This window comes from Amaranthus tricolor, chromosome 4 (assembly GCF_026212465.1).
Source record: "Amaranthus tricolor cultivar Red isolate AtriRed21 chromosome 4, ASM2621246v1, whole genome shotgun sequence".
NCBI lineage: Eukaryota > Viridiplantae > Streptophyta > Magnoliopsida > Caryophyllales > Amaranthaceae > Amaranthus > Amaranthus tricolor.
The window spans coordinates 29999484-30019833 of NC_080050.1; the positions used below are offsets into that span (position 1 = coordinate 29999484).

At 33.7% G+C, this 20350-nt stretch overlaps 2 protein-coding genes across 2 annotated transcripts; one reads left to right on the forward strand and one right to left on the reverse strand.

Moving 5' to 3' along the window:
• The first annotated feature begins 251 nt into the window (after nt 1-251).
• Nucleotides 252-4160, forward strand: LOC130810143 (protein TIC 214-like). Its single transcript, XM_057676101.1, has one exon. The coding sequence runs from the start codon at nt 937-939 to the stop codon at nt 4012-4014; it is 3078 nt and encodes a 1025-aa protein (XP_057532084.1). The 5' UTR covers nt 252-936; the 3' UTR covers nt 4015-4160.
• Nucleotides 4161-8271: 4111 nt separating this feature from the next.
• Nucleotides 8272-20197, reverse strand: LOC130810144 (conserved oligomeric Golgi complex subunit 6). The gene is made up of 11 exons (XM_057676102.1): nt 19848-20197; nt 19710-19762; nt 18689-18836; nt 18508-18615; nt 16111-16178; nt 14189-14312; nt 13949-14095; nt 13555-13818; nt 13186-13467; nt 9544-9690; nt 8272-9006 (listed from the first exon to the last, which is right to left on the reverse strand). The coding sequence occupies exons 1-11, from the start codon at nt 20064-20066 to the stop codon at nt 8485-8487; spliced, it is 2082 nt and encodes a 693-aa protein (XP_057532085.1). The 5' UTR covers nt 20067-20197; the 3' UTR covers nt 8272-8484.
• Between the last annotated feature and the right edge of the window lie 153 nt (nt 20198-20350).

Here is a 20350-nt window from a genome sequence, read left to right on the forward strand (position 1 = left end):
CCGTATTATGCGGGTTTGGGAGCCTATGTTATATATTATTTACACATAATTAAAACCCAAAGCTATGGAACTTGGGTGTGGGTCTTTTGTCGAAGTGGAATGGGCCTTACTTTTTTTTTATTACGTGTTATCGTGAATGGACTTATACTTACATATAGTATGCCCAGACCACCAGCATATTTTTTTTGTTTATAGCAAAAATGCGTTCCTCATCATGTCATTAATATGTTTTATGTTTGCTCGCAGTAATTGTAGCCTCTCGGGAGAATCAATGACTGCATCTTTGATGCACTGCTAGTACATCCGAGAATTCTTAATTGGCTAGTTGTAAATAGCCCCAGGACTATGGAACAAAAGATTCTCCCGGACCTACACCGAGGTATTGACGGAGATTTTCAAATAGCGCCGAACAGAATGAGAATGTGATACGACGAGATAGAAAAAAAGACAGGGAAGGGGTCACACACTTACTCTTAACGGTCAAAGCGAGCCCCTTCGTTCTGAATTAAAGAATGAAGAATGAATCCAATCTCCCCAAGTAGGATTCGAACCTACGACCAATCGGTTAACAGCCGACCGCTCTACCACTGAGCTACTGAGGAACAACGGGAGACTCGATCTCATACAGTTCAATTCCCGTTCTCAACCCATGACCAATACGAGCTCGAAACTTCTTTCGTAACTCCCGTAACTTCTTCGTAGTGGCTCCCTTCCATGCCTCATTTCATAGGGAACCTCAAAGTGGCTCTATTTCATTATATTCCATCTATATCCCAATTCCATTCATTTAATATCTCTTTGGTGTCATCGACATAAGAGATGTCGTTTCTAGTCTATCTCTTTCTATTTCTATATTTATATATGGAAAGTTAAAGTTAAAAAATCATCATATAATAATCCAGAAATTGCAATACAAACGAAAAAGGGAGGTTTGTGATGATTTTTCAATCTTTTCTACTAGGTAATCTAGTATCCTTAGGCATGAAGATAATCAATTCGGTCGTTGTGGTCGGACTCTATTATGGATTTCTGACCACATTCTCCATAGGGCCCTCTTATCTCTTCCTTCTCCGATCTCAGGTTATGGAAGAAGGAGAAGAAGGAACCGAGAAGAAGGTATCAGCAACAACTGGTTTTATTATGGGACAGCTCATGATGTTCATATCGATCTATTATACGCCTCTGCATCTAGCATTGGGTAGACCTCATACAATAATTGTCCTAGCTCTACCCTATCTTTTGTTTCATTTCTTCTGGAACAATCACAAACACTTTTTTGATTATGGATCTACTAGCAGAAATTCAATGCGTAATCTCAGCATTCAATGTGTATTCCTGAATAATCTCATTTTTCAATTATTCAACTATTTCATTTTACCAAGTTCAACGTTAGCCAGATTAGTCAACATTTATATGTTTCGATGCAACAACAAGATGTTATTTGTAACAAGTAGTTTTGTTGGTTGGTTAATTGGTCACATTTTATTCATGAAATGGGTTGGATTGGTATTAGTCTGGATACAGCAAAATCATTCTATTCGATCTAATAAGTACCTTGTGTCAGAATTGAGAAATTCTATGGCTCGAATCTTTAGTATTCTCTTCTTTATTACCTGTGTCTACTATTTAGGCAGAATGCCGTCACCTATTTTTACTAAAAAACTGAAAGAAACCCCAGAAACGAAAGAAAGTGAGGAAGAAACAGAACAGGAAGAAGAGGGATTCACCGAAGAAGATCCTTCTCCTTCCCTTTTTTCAGAAGAAAAGGAGGATCCGGACAAAATCCAAATCGATGAAATGGAAAAGATCCGAGTGAATGGAAAGGACAAAACAAAGGATGAATTCCACTTGCACTTAAAAGAAGCATGCTATAAAAATAGCCCAACTTCGTTAGAAATACTTAAAGAAGAAAAGAAAAACTTCTTCGAGTTTGAAAAATCCCTTCTTTTTCTTCTTTTCGACTATAAACGTTGGAATCGTCCAACGCGATATATAAAAAACAATCGATTTGAAAATGCGGTAAGAAATGAAATGTCACAATATTTTTTTTATACATGTCAAAATGATGGAAAACAAAGAATTTCTTTTACATATCCACCCAGTTTATCAATTTTCTGGGAAATGATACAAAGAAAGATTTCTTTGGATACAACAGAAAAATTCTTATATGATGATGAACTATCCAATAATTGGATTTCTACAAATGAACAAAAAAGAAACAGTTTAAGCAATGAATTAAATAATAGAATTACGGTTCTAGACAAAGACATTTTTTATATAGATGTACTCGATAAAAAAACAAGATTATGCTTAGAAAACAAAAATGATAAAACTAAAAGGGAATTTTTGAAAAAAATACATGATCCATTATTAATGGGATCCTATCGTGTTTTAATAAAAAAAATGGTTTCACCCTTTATAAATATAAATGAAACTACAGTGAATAATTTAATTGATAAATTTTTTATAAATAAAATTCATAATGTTTTACTTAATGATTCCAATTATCAAGAATTTGAACTTAAAAAACCAAAAATGAGTCAATTTGATGGAGACTCAACATTCAATCAAAACAAAAATTTGTTATTTTCCGAACAAGAACAAATTAGTTCAGAAAATAAAGAAAGATTTTTCAATTTTTTAATTGATACAACCACAGCATATGCGTTTACTCAACCAATTTCAAAAAGAATAAACGAAATAAGAAAAAAAGTTCCTCGTTGGTCACACCAATTAATTAACGAGCCCGAACAATATGAAAGAGCACTTGAAAAAGACGTGGTGCTGGATTATGAAATCCGCACAAGGCAATCGAACCCTGTAGTGATTTATACGACTAAGCAAGATAATAACGATGCAGACGAAGTGGATTTGACACAGTATGCCCAACAATCTGATTTTCGTCGAGATATAATCAAAGGTTCCATGCGTGCTCAAAGACGTAAAATTCTTATTTTGGAATTGTTTCAAGCAAAAGTACATTCGCCACTTTTTTTCAACCGAACAAAGGAAGCCTCTTTTTATTCTGTGTATGTTGTTACACTTATTAGACGAGTTCAAAGGTATATGAGAAAAAAACCAGAAATTCCACTTTCTCAACAGGAAAAATTAAAGGAACAAGAAGTAAAGAAAGAAGAATTAGCGGAAAAAAAATTAGAAGAATTTCTATTAACGCAAAAGGAAGAAAAAGCAAAACTAGAAGAAGATAAACAAATAAAAGTAGCCGAAACCTGGGATACCGTCCCGTTTGCTCAACTAATAAGGAGTTTGATGTTAATGACTCAGTCCATTTTTAGAAAATATATTTTAATTCCTTTATTGATAATAGCAAAAAATATTGTTCGTCTACTATTATTCCAACGTGCTGAGCGGTCTGAAGATTTCGATGACTGGAGTAAAGAACGACATATTAAATGTACCTATAATGGTGCTCAATTATCAGAAACCGAATTTCCTCAAGACTGGTTAACAGATGGTATTCAGATAAAGATAGTATTTCCTTTCTATCTAAAACCTTGGCACACATCCCGAGATCTAATAAAAAAACAAAATCAACCAGATGATTATTGTTTTTTAACAGTTTTCGGAACAGAAACTGACAGTCTTTTTGGTCTTCCCCGAAAACACCCTTCTTTTTTTAACCGTATTTTTAAACAATTAGGCAAAAATATTCGAAAGTTTCCAAATACAAGAAAATTTTGGATTATGAAAATCCTTCTATTTTTTAAAAAAATAAAAATAATGTTAAAGGAAAATCGAATTCTAGGATTTGGAGTGAGCAAAGAATCTAGGGAAATAAAAAAAGAAAAAGATTCGATAATTACTAATCATATGATTAGGGAAATAAAAAAAGAAAAAGATTCGATAATTACTAATCATATGATTCATGAATCGTCCATTCAAACTCGATTCCTGAATCGGACAAATTCTTCAGTGCCAGAAAAAAAAAAAAAGATTTGGCTAATCGAACAAGGACAATCAAAAAAAAATAGAAAAAATATCAAAAGACAATAGAAAATTAAATATTAATTCTAACAAAACACATTATAGTACGAAACGATTCGAATCGTTTAAAAATATTGGTCAAATATTAAAAAGAGGAAATGTTCGATTAATCCGTAAAATAAATTCTATTTTTTATTTTTTTAGCGAAAAGATATACGTCGATATATTTCTATCCATCATTAATATTCCCAGAATTAATACACAACTTTTTCTTGAATCAACAAAAAACTGGATTGATAAATCCATTTACTCTAATGAAAAAAATCATGAAAGGCTTGAGAAAACAAATAAAAAAAAAAATTCGTTTATTTCGAATATAAAAAAAGCATTTTTGCTGTTTTTTAGTAATGACGAGATTAATAAGAATTCGAATATTTTTTCTAATTTGGCTTTTTTGTCACAAGCCTACGTATTTTACAAATTATCTCAAACCCCTATTTTTGACTTATACAAGGTAAGATCTGTTCTTCAGTATCGCGGAATGTCGTTATTTCTTAAAAATGAAATAAAAGATTATTTTGGAACCCAAGGAATAACTCATTCCGAGCTAAAGACTAAAAAACTTCCGAATTCTGGAATGAATCAATGGAAAAACTGGTTAAAATTGCAAAGTAATTATCAATATGATTTATCCCAGATAAAATGGTCTCAATTAGTACCCCAAAAAGTGCGGAATAGAATAACTGAACATTTTGCCATTGAAAATACAAATAATATTGAAAACTTTTTATTCTTATTGCCAAATAAAAAATCAAAATTTAAAAAGAACTATAGATATGATGTTTTATCATATAAATTTCTTTATTATGAAGATAAAAACAATTCATATACATATAGTTATGGGAGCCCATTCCAAGTAAATAAGACCAATGAATTTTCTTCTATTTATAATTACAACCTAAATAAAGACAAATTCATTGACATGTGGTGGAATATCCCTATCACTAATTATTTAGGAATAAAAAATATTATGGATATGGATATAGAGAAAAAGACCGATAGAAAATTTTTGGATTTGAAAATTATTCATTTTTGTCTTCGAAAGAAAGTCAACATTGAGGCCTGGGTCGATATCAGTATTGGCAGGAATGAAAATACTAAAACTGAACTTAAGAGTTATCAAATTGTTGATAAAATTGATAAGAAAAGTATTTTTTACACACCAATTTATCAAGAAATCAACCAACCCCATCAAAAAAAAAACGTTTTGGATTGGATGGGAATGAATGAAGAAATACTAAGTCGTCCCATATCAAATCTAGACTTTTGGTTTTTCTCCGAATTTTTCTTCTTTTATAATGCATATAAAATGAAACCTTGGTTTATACCAATAAATTTTCTTTTTTCAAATTCGAATGTAAGTGAAAATTTTAGTGAAAATAAAAACATCAATAGAAATAAAAAAACGAATCCCTTTATACCTTCAAATGAAAAAAAATTTTTTAAATTAAAAAATAAGAATCAAGGCGAAAATGAATTTATAAGTAAAGAAACTCTTGGATCAGATGGTCAAGACAACTCTGAATCTGTTTTCTCAAATGGACAAAAAGATATTGAAGAAGATTATATAGGATCAAATCTGAAAAAGCCTAGAAAGAAAAAACAATCCAAGAGTGGTATAGAAACAGAAATGGATCTCTTACTGAAAAGATATTGGCTTGTTCAACTTCAACTCAGATGGGACAAAACCTTGGAGAAAAAACTGCTGAATAATATCAAAGTATATTGTTTCCTGCTTAAATCGATAAATCCAATAGAAATTGCTATCTCCGCTGTAGAAAAAAGAGAAATGAATTTAGATATACTACCACGTAACGAGGATTTCATTTGTAGAGAATTGGCGGAAAGGGGACTACTCATTATTGAACCGTTTCGTCTGTCTGCAAAAGACAACGGCCAATTTATTATATATCAAACGATAGGTATTTCATCAAATTACAAATAATTGAAATACACAAATATTTAATACATTTGTTACATATTATACATAATTTAAAACACAAATTACAAATAATTCAAATAAACAAATACAAAATAATCAAAATATGTAACTAATTAATGAATTGACAATCGTCATCTTCACGACTATCACATTAGAAATTAGGACAAGGTTGATAAGATTAAAGTATTATGATAACACCAGAAAATCTTTAGCTTTGCTGTGCTCCAAAATTATCACATTAGAAATCATCAATTTTGCTGTACTCCAACAAAACATTGGTACTTCTACTTCTACTGTACTCCAAGATTATCACATTAGAATTTCAAGATCTACTCCGCCATTCCAATTACCAATAGACAGAATGCATGAAACTAAGAATCAAATCAATACCTTAATTAAGAGAATCCTAATCAACAATTTTACCCAGCAAATAAAACTGTCAAACAATACAATCGCACATTAGAATAAATTTTACCCAGTAATCCAATTGTTCAAGCAAAATACAATTGAAGTATTTGAATAGATTTTCATATGGTACTTATACTGCCATTTTAATCGAAGTACACAAACGAAATTCTTCAAAAACCAGAAAGATTCATGTATAAATTTAAAGTAATCCAAACGTAATCAAAAATTCTTCAAAAACCAGACAAGCCCATAATCTTTTATTTCTTATACTTGAGCCAACATAGCTCCTTTCGGGCCGGGCCGGGCCAGCCCGCGGGCCAAACGCTAATCCCAAACCCGTCTCAAAAAATATCCGGCCATTTATTGTCTGCCCAAACCCGCCCATCGGGCCATATTTTGGTACCCAAACCCTTACTTTTTCGGGTCGGGTCGGGCCAGGCCGACGTGCCGGGCCGCCCATGATCAGGTCTATGCTAAGGTGGATCTTACATGTTATTTCCTTGTTATATACTTATATGCCTCTAGTTTGAAGAGTAAATATCACTTTTTAGAAAATGTTTTAAGTTTGATTTTCACTTAATTTTTTTGTTTTATTTATTCGATTATGTAATAAAAAATTAAATTTTTTAATACAAGATAAGCTAAAAGAAGGAAATAATTAGATGAAAATCAAACCTAAAATTTTCATTGGAAAGATGATACTTGCTTCGGCCAGGAAAAAAAGGTTGAATTTTTGTATATGACACTTTAGTTTATATTCTCACTCAATGCTTATATAAGATTGAGATTTGGTCGGAAAACAAACAATTGATATTGAGGGATTCTATTTTAAAATCACTAATATGATTCACATTTTAAATTTGATATAAAACTTGCTTTTGTGTTATAATAAATAAAATCATTAACATTGTAAAAGAAAATTTAAAATAATTATAAAGTCGCTTAGAATGTCATCATTAATGGGATGGCTTATGTTTTTTGAGATTTTGAGAAAATTATACTCTAGGATTTTTCTTATAGAAAATAAATGTGTCGACTCTCGTCGAGATTCAAGATCAAGAGTATGTTTTCGAATCGAAACTTATCTAGTGAAGGAAGATGAGACGGCCACTTATAGACTACAAATAATTGAATCTAAAATTAATGAGGGAAATTTAAAAAGGTCAGACAAACACAATATTAACACTTGTATCATCATTATCCTACCCAGTGTATCTCACTCATAGAAAAATTATGGACATGATCCGGAGAGGAAATGACGGCGGCAACTCATACCCACAAGGGAGAGCGCAATCAAAGGAGTCCTCCGGCTCAAGACGATAAAGAGACGTAACTACATGGAAAAGATAACTTAAATGCCTGTAAATAAAATAAAATAAATAAATAGAACTAACTACAAAAAAAGAAAACAAAAACTAGTAATAACAGAAACGAGATAAGCAAGAGGGCAAGAACACCAAAATGTAATCTAAGAGGACATCAGTAGTCAACTTTTATTTCCTCATCTCAAGTTCTCCTGGATCTTCCTCGACTCCTCTTACCCTCTGCTATAATGCTTTCTACCCTCCTCACAGGGCGTCGAAAGTCTTTCTCTGCACATGTCCAAACCACCTCAATCTATTTTCACGTATTTTTTCAGAAATAAGGGCTACCCTTAGTTTGTCCCTGAACTCTTGGTTCCTAATTCGATCCATCAATGTGTACCCACACATCCACCTCAGCATATGCATTTTTGTAACTTCCATCTTATGTTCAAAAATCTTCACACTTGTATATTAAGTAATAATTAAAAAGTTATTTTTGATTGACCCTTCATTGCAAATATCATTTGCAATTTTACATATATAAGAAATACAAACAATTTAATAAGTCATTTTACTATAAACTATTATTATCTAAAATCAAAGAGCTATAAATAATTAAATGATAAACAATTAAAATTTGCAATCATAGTAAATGAAGTTTTTCTTTGACATAATCTAAGAGATGTAAATTCAGCACTTTACAAAATCAATCACCCATCAAAATCTCCATTCTTGCCATAAAATTTCTCCCATGTATAGTGTATACTTTTTCTTACCAAGCTGAAACTGCTTAACTAACATGAAACCGTATATACCAAAAGCAAATCAAATACCCAAAATGGTCCTAACTTGATCCGGTGGATGTCTAGCAAGCAATTTAGGATCGGGGTAAGAATTCTTGGGATCCATTATAGCATCGTAGACAAGCTGGTAAGCATCCGCGAGCGACTTTGCTAATTGGATGCAAGCTTCTGACCTTAGTTTTGGTACCTGCAGTTGCTCGAATTCTGGAAGAGAATTTTCAGTGCCCAAAATGAGACCGAAGAAAATGTTCAGACTTTCTGATAATGAAGCTGGAGAAGTATCCTCTAACTCTGCCAACGGAGGACCCACGGTAACTCCTTCACTTGTTCCATCGTATGTTTTCCTAAACTTGGGCATCTTGTTTAACAAATTACATCTTCTTAGTATAGTTTCTACCTCTTTATCTACGAGAATACGCATGTGGTTTTCAATCATATGACCGATGTTATTTGCATATTTTGCTGCAGCTTCATGTCCAATCAGTGGTTGTTGAATGGTGCATAAGCAATTGATGAGAAAGATCTTAGAAGGTGTCTCAGTACTCTGAAAGTACAAGCACAAATAAATGAATGCAAAATAATATCGCACGCTGCACCAAACTATAAAAAGGCGTCACCAAAGTAGCTTCCAAATCATCTCTCAAATAAACCACAAAACCTAGCTAAAACTTAAGAAAGGTTGCACCAACAATACCTTTACCTTTAAACTCCTCCTATCCTTGCCAAATATACCATTTGGGATTGCACGCTTGACAATTCACTAGTTCAATCATTAGTATCTCTAATTTTGCATAATTAAAAATTAAAAATTATAAAAGTTGATATAAATACAATTAAAACGTGCAATCTTGTCAAAGGTAAAAATTCCTTTAGCTGGATTGTTAATTCCAATCTCAGTAGAATTTAAAGGTAAAGGATGCTAATACAAAAAAAGCTTCTCCTTCTCTTTCAAGCCATCATTAAGTACCTAACAATCTGAGTCTCCAGGAAAGATAGAAAGACAACTATGTACGAACGTATCTCTCACAAAGGGGTACCAAAAAAGGAAACTGAAAGATAAAAAACCCAAGGAATTAAGTACCTGAGAAGCTGAAAGGGTATCACTGCTACTTAATATTGCATCAACTGATGATTTGTTAAGCTGATTGGAGTCAGAACTCATCCTGGTTCTCCTTGATAAGTGACCACCTCCCTTGGATTTGTGTGCCTCTGCTGCTTGCTCACACATCTTCGTTAAACACAAAAATCATTTAATTTTGTTAAATTTGACGGTTGAGATGTGTTTCTTGACAATTAAGATGCAAGTTATGTCAATAGCCAGTAATCCAGCAGACACGACTTTGCTCATATTGGTAATTTCACTGATGCTACCCACTCTATGTTTTGAAAACACAATTTATTTGTTTCAATACAACTTTTGAGGGGTAGGTCCTTGACAAGATCTCACATTAGCATTCAACACATTGGTAACCAGTAGTAAAAGTAAAACGCTTATGCTTGAGAAGCTTATGTTCACCAGCTCACAAAACACAACAGGATAAGCAAATAACATTGAAATATAAATTGAATAAATGAAACTAAGACAATAAGTACACAAACTACAAGACAAAGTAACCTCTGCAGACCAAAGCTACCAAATATTTCATTTTCATCCCAGCTGATCCTCATTCGACATTAATAGCCCAAAGACTTTTCCCCAATAACTGAAATTAAGTAATGCATGCAAAGGATCAGAGCTTAATGGTTAAGGTTGATCAAAGTGAATTCAGCCCACTTGAAAGCTACATCAGACAAGAAATTTCTGAAAAATTCAGGATATAACACTTGGATTTTCTTCTTCGGTTCTTTTTGCAATACATTACATAAAAACTAATTCACTAGATGCAAGGGCTAAATAAACCCAGAATAACTATCAAAATAATCACAACTCATCATTTGATGAGTGTAACTTTAGATGACTAAAACACAAGACTCCTTATAATATACATAAGAAGATGTATAGTGTTACATATTTTAATCTCCCCATGGGGATTGTGAACTGAGAAAAGCGAAACTGTAATAGATCGGCCAAAACATTTACCGAAACCGATAGTATGGACACTTCGAGTCTGCCCACTAACTCCCCAAAGGACACTTCCTTTATTATTCAATTAATCAAAAGCTAATGAATTGTTACATGGATGGCTCTATATATAGCATAAGCTGCCAAAAGACTAAAAGATAACAACTATTCTAATTAAAAAGTACAAACACTAATTAATATGAAATGTCGATAATGCCCTTAGACCCTTTGACCCGATTCATGACATTACCGACCGCCTGAAGTTTCACCTTGCCCTCAAGGTGGATAAAAGTTAGCCTTTGTGTGTCCAAGAGTTTGTCTTCGAATGTGTTCCACCCATCATTACTATGTATAAGTCCAACTCTAGCATTTTCAGATTGAAGGTTTTGAAGAGATGGTTTAAAGGAGTGAGTGGGTTGAGAAAATATGGAGTGAAGATATCTTTTAATGGGCTGAAAACCCTAAAAATGAATTTTAAGAGTGTAAAATGGCCCAAATTCTGATCTGCCATGAGTACAATGACATCAGCGATGATGTCATCATCATGAAACCCTAATTGCCCACTCATCTTTCTTGGCTGAATAATCGTAGTCTTCTTCTCATCAGCTCTCTTTCCTTCCCTCTCGTGAACTCTAAAGGAATCAGCCTTTCTTCTCCCCTTTTTCCTCACGCCGGTGACCTGCCGCCGATTCACGGCGACCCGCCCCCACTCTCCGATCTTTTTTGCGGTTCCTGGCTGCCTCCTTCTTACCCCCTCTTTCTCTGCTTTAATCCCAGCTACGTCAAAGGATACGGCGTCAATCGTCGGCCATTCCCCGCCGGTCAGCAGCCAACAGTCCCTGGCGTCGCCTGCGAACCGCCTTGTGCCGCCGTTTTCCTACTTTTCGAACCTGTTGAAATCCCAATTTCTTCCTCTTTATTTGCACACTTCTTATTTTGTCTTTTTCCTCTACTCTTAGGCTCCCTTCTTGACTCTTCAATGTCTCTTCCTCATCTGTAAGTTGAACCTTACATTTATCCAGTTCTCTTACCTCCTTCCCTTTATCTTCAACCTTTATACTCTCTTCATGGACATCTTCCTTTCGTTCTTTATGAAATACAAATTCATCTTTCCTTTCTTGATGTAGGATGAGGAGTGAATAACCATCATGACTACATTCATGTTCCGGATCAAATGTTCTTCACAAATCTCACAAATTCCTTTCCAAACTTCTCATAAATTTCTTTGGTGGATATGGGTTTGTATGACTGGATGAATCAATTTTGGACAGCCTTTTGAAGCATGTCTAAAGGAGAAATTTCTGCCCCAAAAATTTTCAAGAAACTCATCAAGATCATCCTCTTGACTATTTTTTGGACTTTTGCCGTCGCCGGCGAGTTTCTGGTCACCGGAATCGTACCTCTCTGATACCATTGTAATAGATCGGCCAAAACCTGTTACCGAAGTATGGACATTTCGAGTCTGCCCACTAACTCCCAAAAGGACACTTCCTTTATTATTCAATTAATCAAAAGCTAATATTCAATTAATCAAAAGCTAATGAATTATTACAAGAGTGGCTCTATATATAGCCTAAGCCCCCAAAAGACAATTAAAAGATAACAACTATTCTAATTATAAAGTACAAACACTAATTAATATGAAATGTCGATAATGCCCTTGAATCCTTTGACCGGATTCATGACAGAAACTTTGTGGGTTTTGGTTTATTTTAGGCCCAATTTTGGTGAATTGCGAATCAAAACTTAACATTGGGTTAGCTATCCATAAGATGTTTGTCAAAAGTAACATATAACCAACACATATTTACCTTATTATTAGATTCAATTATTTGAAATTTGAGACTCATGAGAACCATAATAAAAATTTACTGAAATGAAGTTCTACTGTTCTGAGTTTGTGACAGTTCAATTACCCTAATGCTTTACTAACTATAGAATAGGCTGTTTCTTCAGATGGAGGCAGACTATAACTAGTACCAGCTCTTTTCTTTGTGGGGGAATTCTTAGTAATAACTAAAAATAATTCAAAGCAAAAATTACCACTGCTGCCTTCACTTAGCAAAAACCCAAACTCCAAAAACCTGATTTGTCGGTTATAGATCTAATCTTATAAACTACTCCACCCCACCAAGCTGCTTTGAATTCTTTGGAACAACTTTTCAGCTTTACCAAGGAGTCTAATCAAGAGTTAGTAGTCCGCTTTCTAAAATAAAAACCATTTCTTGATTACCTTCCTAACAAATGAGATCTCCCTCAAAAATCTACCTTTTCCACATATGTGAAGTGGGAACCCTTGCAAACCTCATTCACTTAGGAAATTTATCAACGACTAAGTATGACCACAAAACTCTATATGTTGATTAACAATCATCAACGACATGATATAACCTAAATTTATCAACAATGCTCTTTAACTTTGATTTAATTTTTTCAGCTTTCTTTGATATTTTCCTTTACACATGAGGTTGAGGAATTTTTATAACCCTCCCTTCTTTCTCTCACTACAAATTGTACATCTTGGTTTAGCCCCTGGATTCTAATTTTCGTAAAATGAAATGGAAAAAGAGACAAACACAACATAAACCTTCCATAGAATTTTACTCAAGTTGTCATTATAAAATGTTTTTCCACATTTGGCAGGAACATAATAAAACACACCTGGATAATAGGATCCACTAAAGCAGACATCACAGGATCAAATTCCGGCTTTTTTGAAGGTGGAATCATCATGGCATCATATGTCTCAAGTACTTCCATGAGGACAGTAACCCCTTCTCTTAGAGCAGGTGGAGGTGAAAGATCCACAGCAACAAGAGGAGGATATCGAAGTAGCTTCTCTCCTCGAATTTTAAGAATATCAAAGAATGTTTTCTGAGAAGATTCCTTCAAAGTCCAGAGTGTTTGGCAAAGGGCTGTTTCACTCCCAATTAAATCAGATATCTGTGTGGACAGACATAGGAATTTAATTTTCAAAGGTATCATAGATGGGGAAAAAGAACGACTTTTAAAGAGACCTCACAAGCTCACCATGTAACTATAAAATTCCAGCTGATTACTGAGTTTATATGACACAATGAGACTAGGCTGGGATTGTAGGACTTGTTCAACTCTAACTTTAAATGGCCTGCAAACTCCTTCAAATATCCGATCAAGGACAAAAGTTAAATCCGATTCTACCTTTCCAAGTTCACTTTCAAAATTCTTGGATAACTGATGTCCAGTTGGCCCAGCATCTACAACAGTATCCGGATCAAGCAAGGCATGCACAAGTTCTCTTTCAGAAGCTAATGCCTATACAGGGACAAAAAAAGAACTTACGTTAGAATTGAAGCACTGAAATTGTCTTCAAATCTCGTGAATCATAACAAGATATCCACACATGTCATAAAAAGTAAAACTGATAAGATTTAGGAGCCAAAACCTGATGAAGCCACGCTAGCATATCACCGACATACCGCAAAGGATCATGGGCATGCACTTCAATAGGTCTGGGCAACCCACCAGGTCCTCCACGAGTAAGAGCGCTTATAAACCTTCTAAATAAGGCATTGTGTCTCATATTTGCTACCTAAAAATGGCAATCACATGCAAAGTCATCAATGCAAGAAACACTCATTCTTCTTGAGACATAAATAGATTAACCTCATGCAAATGATCATACCTCTTCAGCACAATATTTAAAAAGAACAGGCCTTTCTTTGAGACATCGAACTGCAGTTCTTAGAAGTTCACTAACTTCAGGGTTATCAGTGTCCCCCAATCTCCTACACTCGGCCTGGACCCACCTGGAAAACAGATGTATATAAGGCATAAGCATATACATTAACCTAAGCTAGCAAAAAAGTCGGACTTGAAATATCCAAAAAAAAAAAGTGAAATTGAATGTACCAAGTAACATCTAGGCCAGTAAAATATATAAGCAAAGTAGTCAGAACAGAGAGCATAGAATGGCCAAGGAGTTTAGTATTTACACATGTACTGCTTTTCTTGCCAATTCTGCTTGGAATATACAAATTACAAGTCTACCACCAAATAGTTCAAGAGATGAGAAAAAAATCATCATTTTGATTGACTAAGTAGCCGACCCCATATATTTGGGACTTGGGACAAAGGTTTCTGCCTCGTTGTATTTGATTGGCTAGGTTGGTAAGCATTGAGATTAACTAGCTCCACATTCTACTGTACCTATGAAATTCCACACAGTTGCAATCTACAGCTTGTTTAATTTAAAAGTTGACTTCCAACGAAATTCCAAAAAGTTTTGCAAGCAGTCTTTGGCATGTGAATTGTGATATCCAGTAACTTCCTCTTCAAGGCAGATAAAAATAAGGTAAGTTTATGTTTCAATGTGAAAAAACTTTGGTGCGTTTTTAAGCAACCCCAAGTGCAATACCATAAGCGCAGTAAGACTCCTAAACTATTTGGTTTGTTTACTGTCCAGACATGGCCAGGCATTTTGGATTATTTTAAGCTAAATTCTCTAATTTAAACTTAGAAAATAATGTGCAAATGAGTTCAAGATTTATCCAGGATTGCTGTCCATTCTACGATTTGTTTAGCTATTGACATCCTAGGATATGTAGGTTAATTTCCTAAATTTAAAGTAAGGGTTTTCCACCTCTATGTTTGAAAGTTACTTGAAACATTTAAAAAATAACAAAAGAAGTAACATAATAGAAACCAACACAAAAAAGGGGAAAATAAACTTTTTGGATTGTAAAACCCTTCCAGCTTGTTCTGATAGGACTATAGAAAAGGAGAGGAAAGAGGAGAGGAGGGAAAAAAAGGGAGAGAAGGAAAATTGCAAACCATTTTCCCTTTCAAATATATCAAACATTGGAGGGATGGTGAGTATGGCCACTAGCACTAAATTTATAATTCAGTAAGAACTTGTCATCCCTCCCTTTCTCTCCATTCTCCTATCCAAACAAACCAAACCTAAAATAAGAATAGAGTATCATTTAATTGAGTGACGCTTTCTTTATCAATTCATAAACCCTTCTAAACAAATTGCTTGGTGAGTGAGGCCACTGGCACTAAATTTTTTAATTCTCTAATCACTGCTGAATAGTGTAAGCAAGAAAACAAGCGCTCATAGTTGATATTACGTTAAATGTTAGATGACAGAAATCACACTCTGGATGAGCAAGAAAAACGACATACTAAATTCTTTTGAAGAATACAAAGATTTCAAATTGAAAACTTGCTTTCATTTCCCCATTCCCTGTAGCATAAAACAAGTACTCTAACATAGCCCCTTGAATACCAAGAATAAAATATCCAAGAGAATATCATATACAGGTACTCTCCAAATTAGGACAATTCAAGTATTCAACAAACATGAAGCATGTTGTCTTAGGTGATATTAATTACAAAGGTTGGACACTGCTTATTTCGGAGTTGGCTAAATCTAAGTATCAAGTACCAATCATTTTGGACAATCAAGGTATCTCATTCGAGTCTAAATAATGTTGCCTCCACATCCACACAAGTTGACCAGTAATAACGCATCTTTATCATACCAACAATACTCACAACAACATAATACAACCGTATGTTACAGTCTTACAGAAGAAATTTCACCTACAAAGACGCTCATATGCTCCTTCCTGATACATAGCCATCATATCCATCAATTCCAATCCTGCGCGCTGCAATGAAGATATAAATGAATTAATAATCAAAACAATCAAGTTTAAGAATTATTTAAATTTTTCTTTATTTGTGGTGAACTTTCAAACAATATATTCCCTGTCTAGAGCAATTATGGATCACATTATTAGCCTTCTTAACAATTATATCCAAATTGAATCACAAAACTCCTTCAACGAAAGCGATATGCATGATAATCTACCTTATATCAATGTAGTCCACAAGAAAAGCTCTATTCATTTTTTTGTTCACATTGTAAATTTATGCATTCCATGTAGACAATCATGTTATTTATGTTCATCTTCTGTGAACCCTATTATTAATCCCGCTATAACAAAATACTAGCACTTTAACCCATCAAGCATATTAAAATATGGTTGTACTTTAGTAAAGAAATTTCTTATACTTGAAAAGGAAGGAGAAAAATTAATCTCTTAAAGAAAATGAAGAAACTTACCTATTATAGCAAATTGTTAGAGATAAACAACCTTGCAAAAAACTTTTTCAAAGGCAACCTTTTACTAAATTCTTTAGCAAGACATTTCCACTTGATGGAGTCTGGTTCTTTTTCCGGTGTCAACTCAGTTTTTCTTAAAAAAAATTGCAAGGGTCTAGCTTACAAAACTATTTCAATAGGTATGTATGGCAAAAAAATTTCACAAAATAGTTTATTCCAAATTTTTCAAAGAAAAAAACATCCAACACGGCTTTTAAAGTTATTGTTGCATACATTAACTCATATTCACATAACAAAAATTAATAAAAGCATGTTTTATAAACTAAAAAAAAATTTTAAATTTAGAAGCTTCTTTTTGGAAAAAAAGTTTAAAATGGTATTTTGTCACAAATTTTCATTTAAGTGAAGAAATGACGAGAAAACAGCTAAAGAGTTAAAGTCACGTGCGTATAAAGATCTTTCAGATTGTATTAAGACATTAATATGGTCAATCTTGAATAGAGAGGGGAATTAAAATACCCTAGAAATGAAATCAAAATTAAAATTTTAAAAAATAGCTTAAAGGGATACAACAAGTGAAAGCCTGCAGCAACAGTTTTATGAGGATACGGAAGCTCAAATTCTTTTCCTTTTCTCAATCACACACTCTCTTTCCCTTCTAAATAACAGCAAAGAAAACACTTCTCAACATAGTTCAATTCTTAAAATGGCAATTATATAATCTCTATCGTAAAATCCATTCATATTGATGAGGATGGAAAATAAGTGTGATGTAACAATTCTTAAAGTGAAATGAAAACAAAAGGCAACACTTCCGCACATATTTGAAACGCAAAGGAATTGCAAAGATCGTATATTGTTCATAGCATAACTACTGAAAAATCGTTTCATCAGAACATTGATTCACTTTTCTTTTGACTTCAAATTAGAACAAATTAAATTCAAAAAGGCTCATTAATTGCATGTACCTCTAACCTATTAGGGGATAGCAAAAGATATGGAGTTTTAGCCCTAATGTAATCCTGGTCCAGCAAAAATAGCGTCTTATACAATCAAACTTATCAGTCATAAGTCGAGAAAGAAAACATAAATTGGTCCCCTCTAAGACTGCCAACAGTGGAACACTCTTCAAAATCATTGAGGCAATACACTTGAGTAGCTCCATATTCAACAACAAAAACTATATTCCATTACCACAATCTCATTAAGTGACTTCCGCCTATACGAGGTTCAGGATTCAGAGTCACGGATATATAATATGCACCTTCTCCATAGATGTACGATGGCTTTTGTAAGGAGAAGCAGGAAGTATGGCAAACAAGCAGTATCGAACCAAGTGTTCAATGAGATATAGATGGAATAAATGCATAGGTAGAAGTACATCAATTAACATTTTTTAGGCCAAAGGGACATAACTCATTATTAAAATGGGTTAAAATTTTGTGGGCCAATATTTATATAAAGTCAATCTCTTTTTTCAAAAATTATTTTAACCACTTTGTTTATTCTCAATGTCCCTTATCTCAATGGTGCCGAAGTTTTAGTTCCTTGGTTCAAATTTTAATTGACCATATTAAAAAGTTAATCAAATCACATGCACTTCTTGCAGACATTTGACCCCCTAACCCAGCTAGGTAATGCGATGTTATTGTTGTTGCTCAAGCATGCCAAAATATGAGGTTCATCATAATTTGTTGTAGCCAGTTCAAACTCCAAAACTGGAACCTATTATTTAAAGCTAAATCTTCCCTAAAGATTAATATGATTATCTAAATAAACCAGACAAGAACAAAACCACATCTGCAGAACAGTCATTTCCCAAAACTGTAAAGAGGGAGAAAGCATAGAGACCAGAAAAACCAAGAAGTTACCTGATGGTGAGTCCTCAGCAATATTTTGCAATTGGCATGAATCTCTTGAACATGAGAAAGTGCCTTGAAGAAATTGTCATTCAGTTCCTCTTCTTTAAGAGCATTTATCTAGAATGCAATCAATTGTCAGCATTTTTTTAACCAATCCACAAATGGAGCTGTACAAACAGAGAATTCACACCTCTTCATTAGATAATTGATAGTCGCGGAGAAAGCATGAAACAATCTCCTGTCTTTGAGTAGTAACATCAAGATCTTGTTTTAGTCTTTCTGTTGTACTTATAATGTCCCCAGTGGTAGCACTACAACTGTTTAAAGCCTTAGCAATTCTGCATACACAAAACAATGCTTAAGAGATTAGTTCTATTGACCAACAAAGGAAAAAAATTGATAAGCTTATGAAGACACGTACAACAAAGTGCAAGACACATTAAAGGACATTGAGGCAAAACAAAAGCATTGGTTGTTCTAGACGAACCTAATTAGGCATATAACCATCATAATAAAAGGAATTTTAGGTTATCAGGCTCCAGTAGAAAATCTTTAGAAGCATAACCTCTAGTAGTCTTTTCTACTTACAATTAGAGTAGTACTATTTAACCATGTACATTTTAACCTCCAAAATTACTGCCTGTTAGATTTATATGAGATAACACTGATTATGAACATTATGTCGTCGAACAAATTAATTCCCTTCACGTGATTTTTTCTAACTTTATTTGCCTTCTCAACTTCATTAGAACGTCTCTGAAAATGAGCAGAAGTAATGTAAGAACAACACAGAACTAAGTAACAGACCACACATCAGAGCTCTTACTCCAAGAGCAATATAATTTTTTATTTTGATTCAAAAGTATATATATAGATATGCAAGATCTCATCTCAAAAGCAAACTATAGTCCATAAACTTGAACCTATACATTTTACCCAAATGTAACAACCACAATAAACCCACAACAACGATGAGCATCAAACCCCCAGAGCCCAGCATCTCGATCAAATAAGAGAAACTAGGGATTGCTATGCCAAGTCAAATAATTGCCACAAACAAACATCTTCGCCATGTTTCCCTGAACATACAAAGAATTTGGGGACCAAATTTTACCCCTATAAAATGATGTTGATCCACCAGCAAACAAAGAATTGAGTTCACAATCTTCATAAATCAAATAAACTCAAAATAAAAATGAAAAAGAATTTACCTATCGCAACATTCAGCAAGTGCATTAACCTCCTCTTCAACTTGATCCAATGCCTGAAACAGTAAAAATTGTTAAATCAAATATCACTATTTACACAGATTGATTAAGATATAAAATAGACTACCATAAGAAGAAAACCTGTTGAGCAGAATGAGAAGCAGTAAGAAAATCATGATTGATGGAAAGAGAACGCTTTTCAATGGTAGATCTGAGGTTACGGCGAGCTTGAGGAGAGTTGTCAGTATAGAAGGTTGATAGTGTAGAAAGAGAAGATAGAAGTTCCGGAGAATCAATGCGAGAATCTAGAACCTTCTTCAACTTCCTGGATAATCCAGGCGCTAATGTGGGAGTCGCCATTGATTCAACAGATGAAATTGTGAGGATGATTCAACAGTACGAAGATAGATGGTGCAAATGATATCAAACTAGTCGTACTGATGCTCCTTTCACCATTTCTCACGTTGCTATTCTAGAATTTTATTTTTTTTTTTTTTTAATTTCATGTGCTCATTCTGTTTGGCTTTTTTTTATAAATGTATTTTTAAATTCGAACACCCATCTTTAGCTTTTAACTTTTTTATGTGTGTAGACAAAATATTGAGTTTTTTTGTTGAATTAAGTACTTATTTCAACTGCATTTT

Excerpts from the sequence above, each read along its gene's own strand:
- LOC130810143 (XM_057676101.1), top strand. The coding sequence starts at position 937 with ATGATTTTTCAATCTTTTCTACTAGGTAATCTAGTATCCTTAGGCATG.
- LOC130810144 (XM_057676102.1), bottom strand. The coding sequence starts at position 20,066 with ATGGCGACTCCCACATTAGCGCCTGGATTATCCAGGAAGTTGAAGAAG. Across the intron at positions 16,179-18,507 it reads TGCTGAGGACTCACCATCAG|CGCGCAGGATTGGAATTGAT; the intron begins GTAACTTCTTGG and ends TCTTCATTGCAG. Across the intron at positions 9,691-13,185 it reads TAGTGGATCCTATTATCCAG|ATGTGTGAGCAAGCAGCAGA; the intron begins GTGTGTTTTATT and ends TGTTTAACGAAG.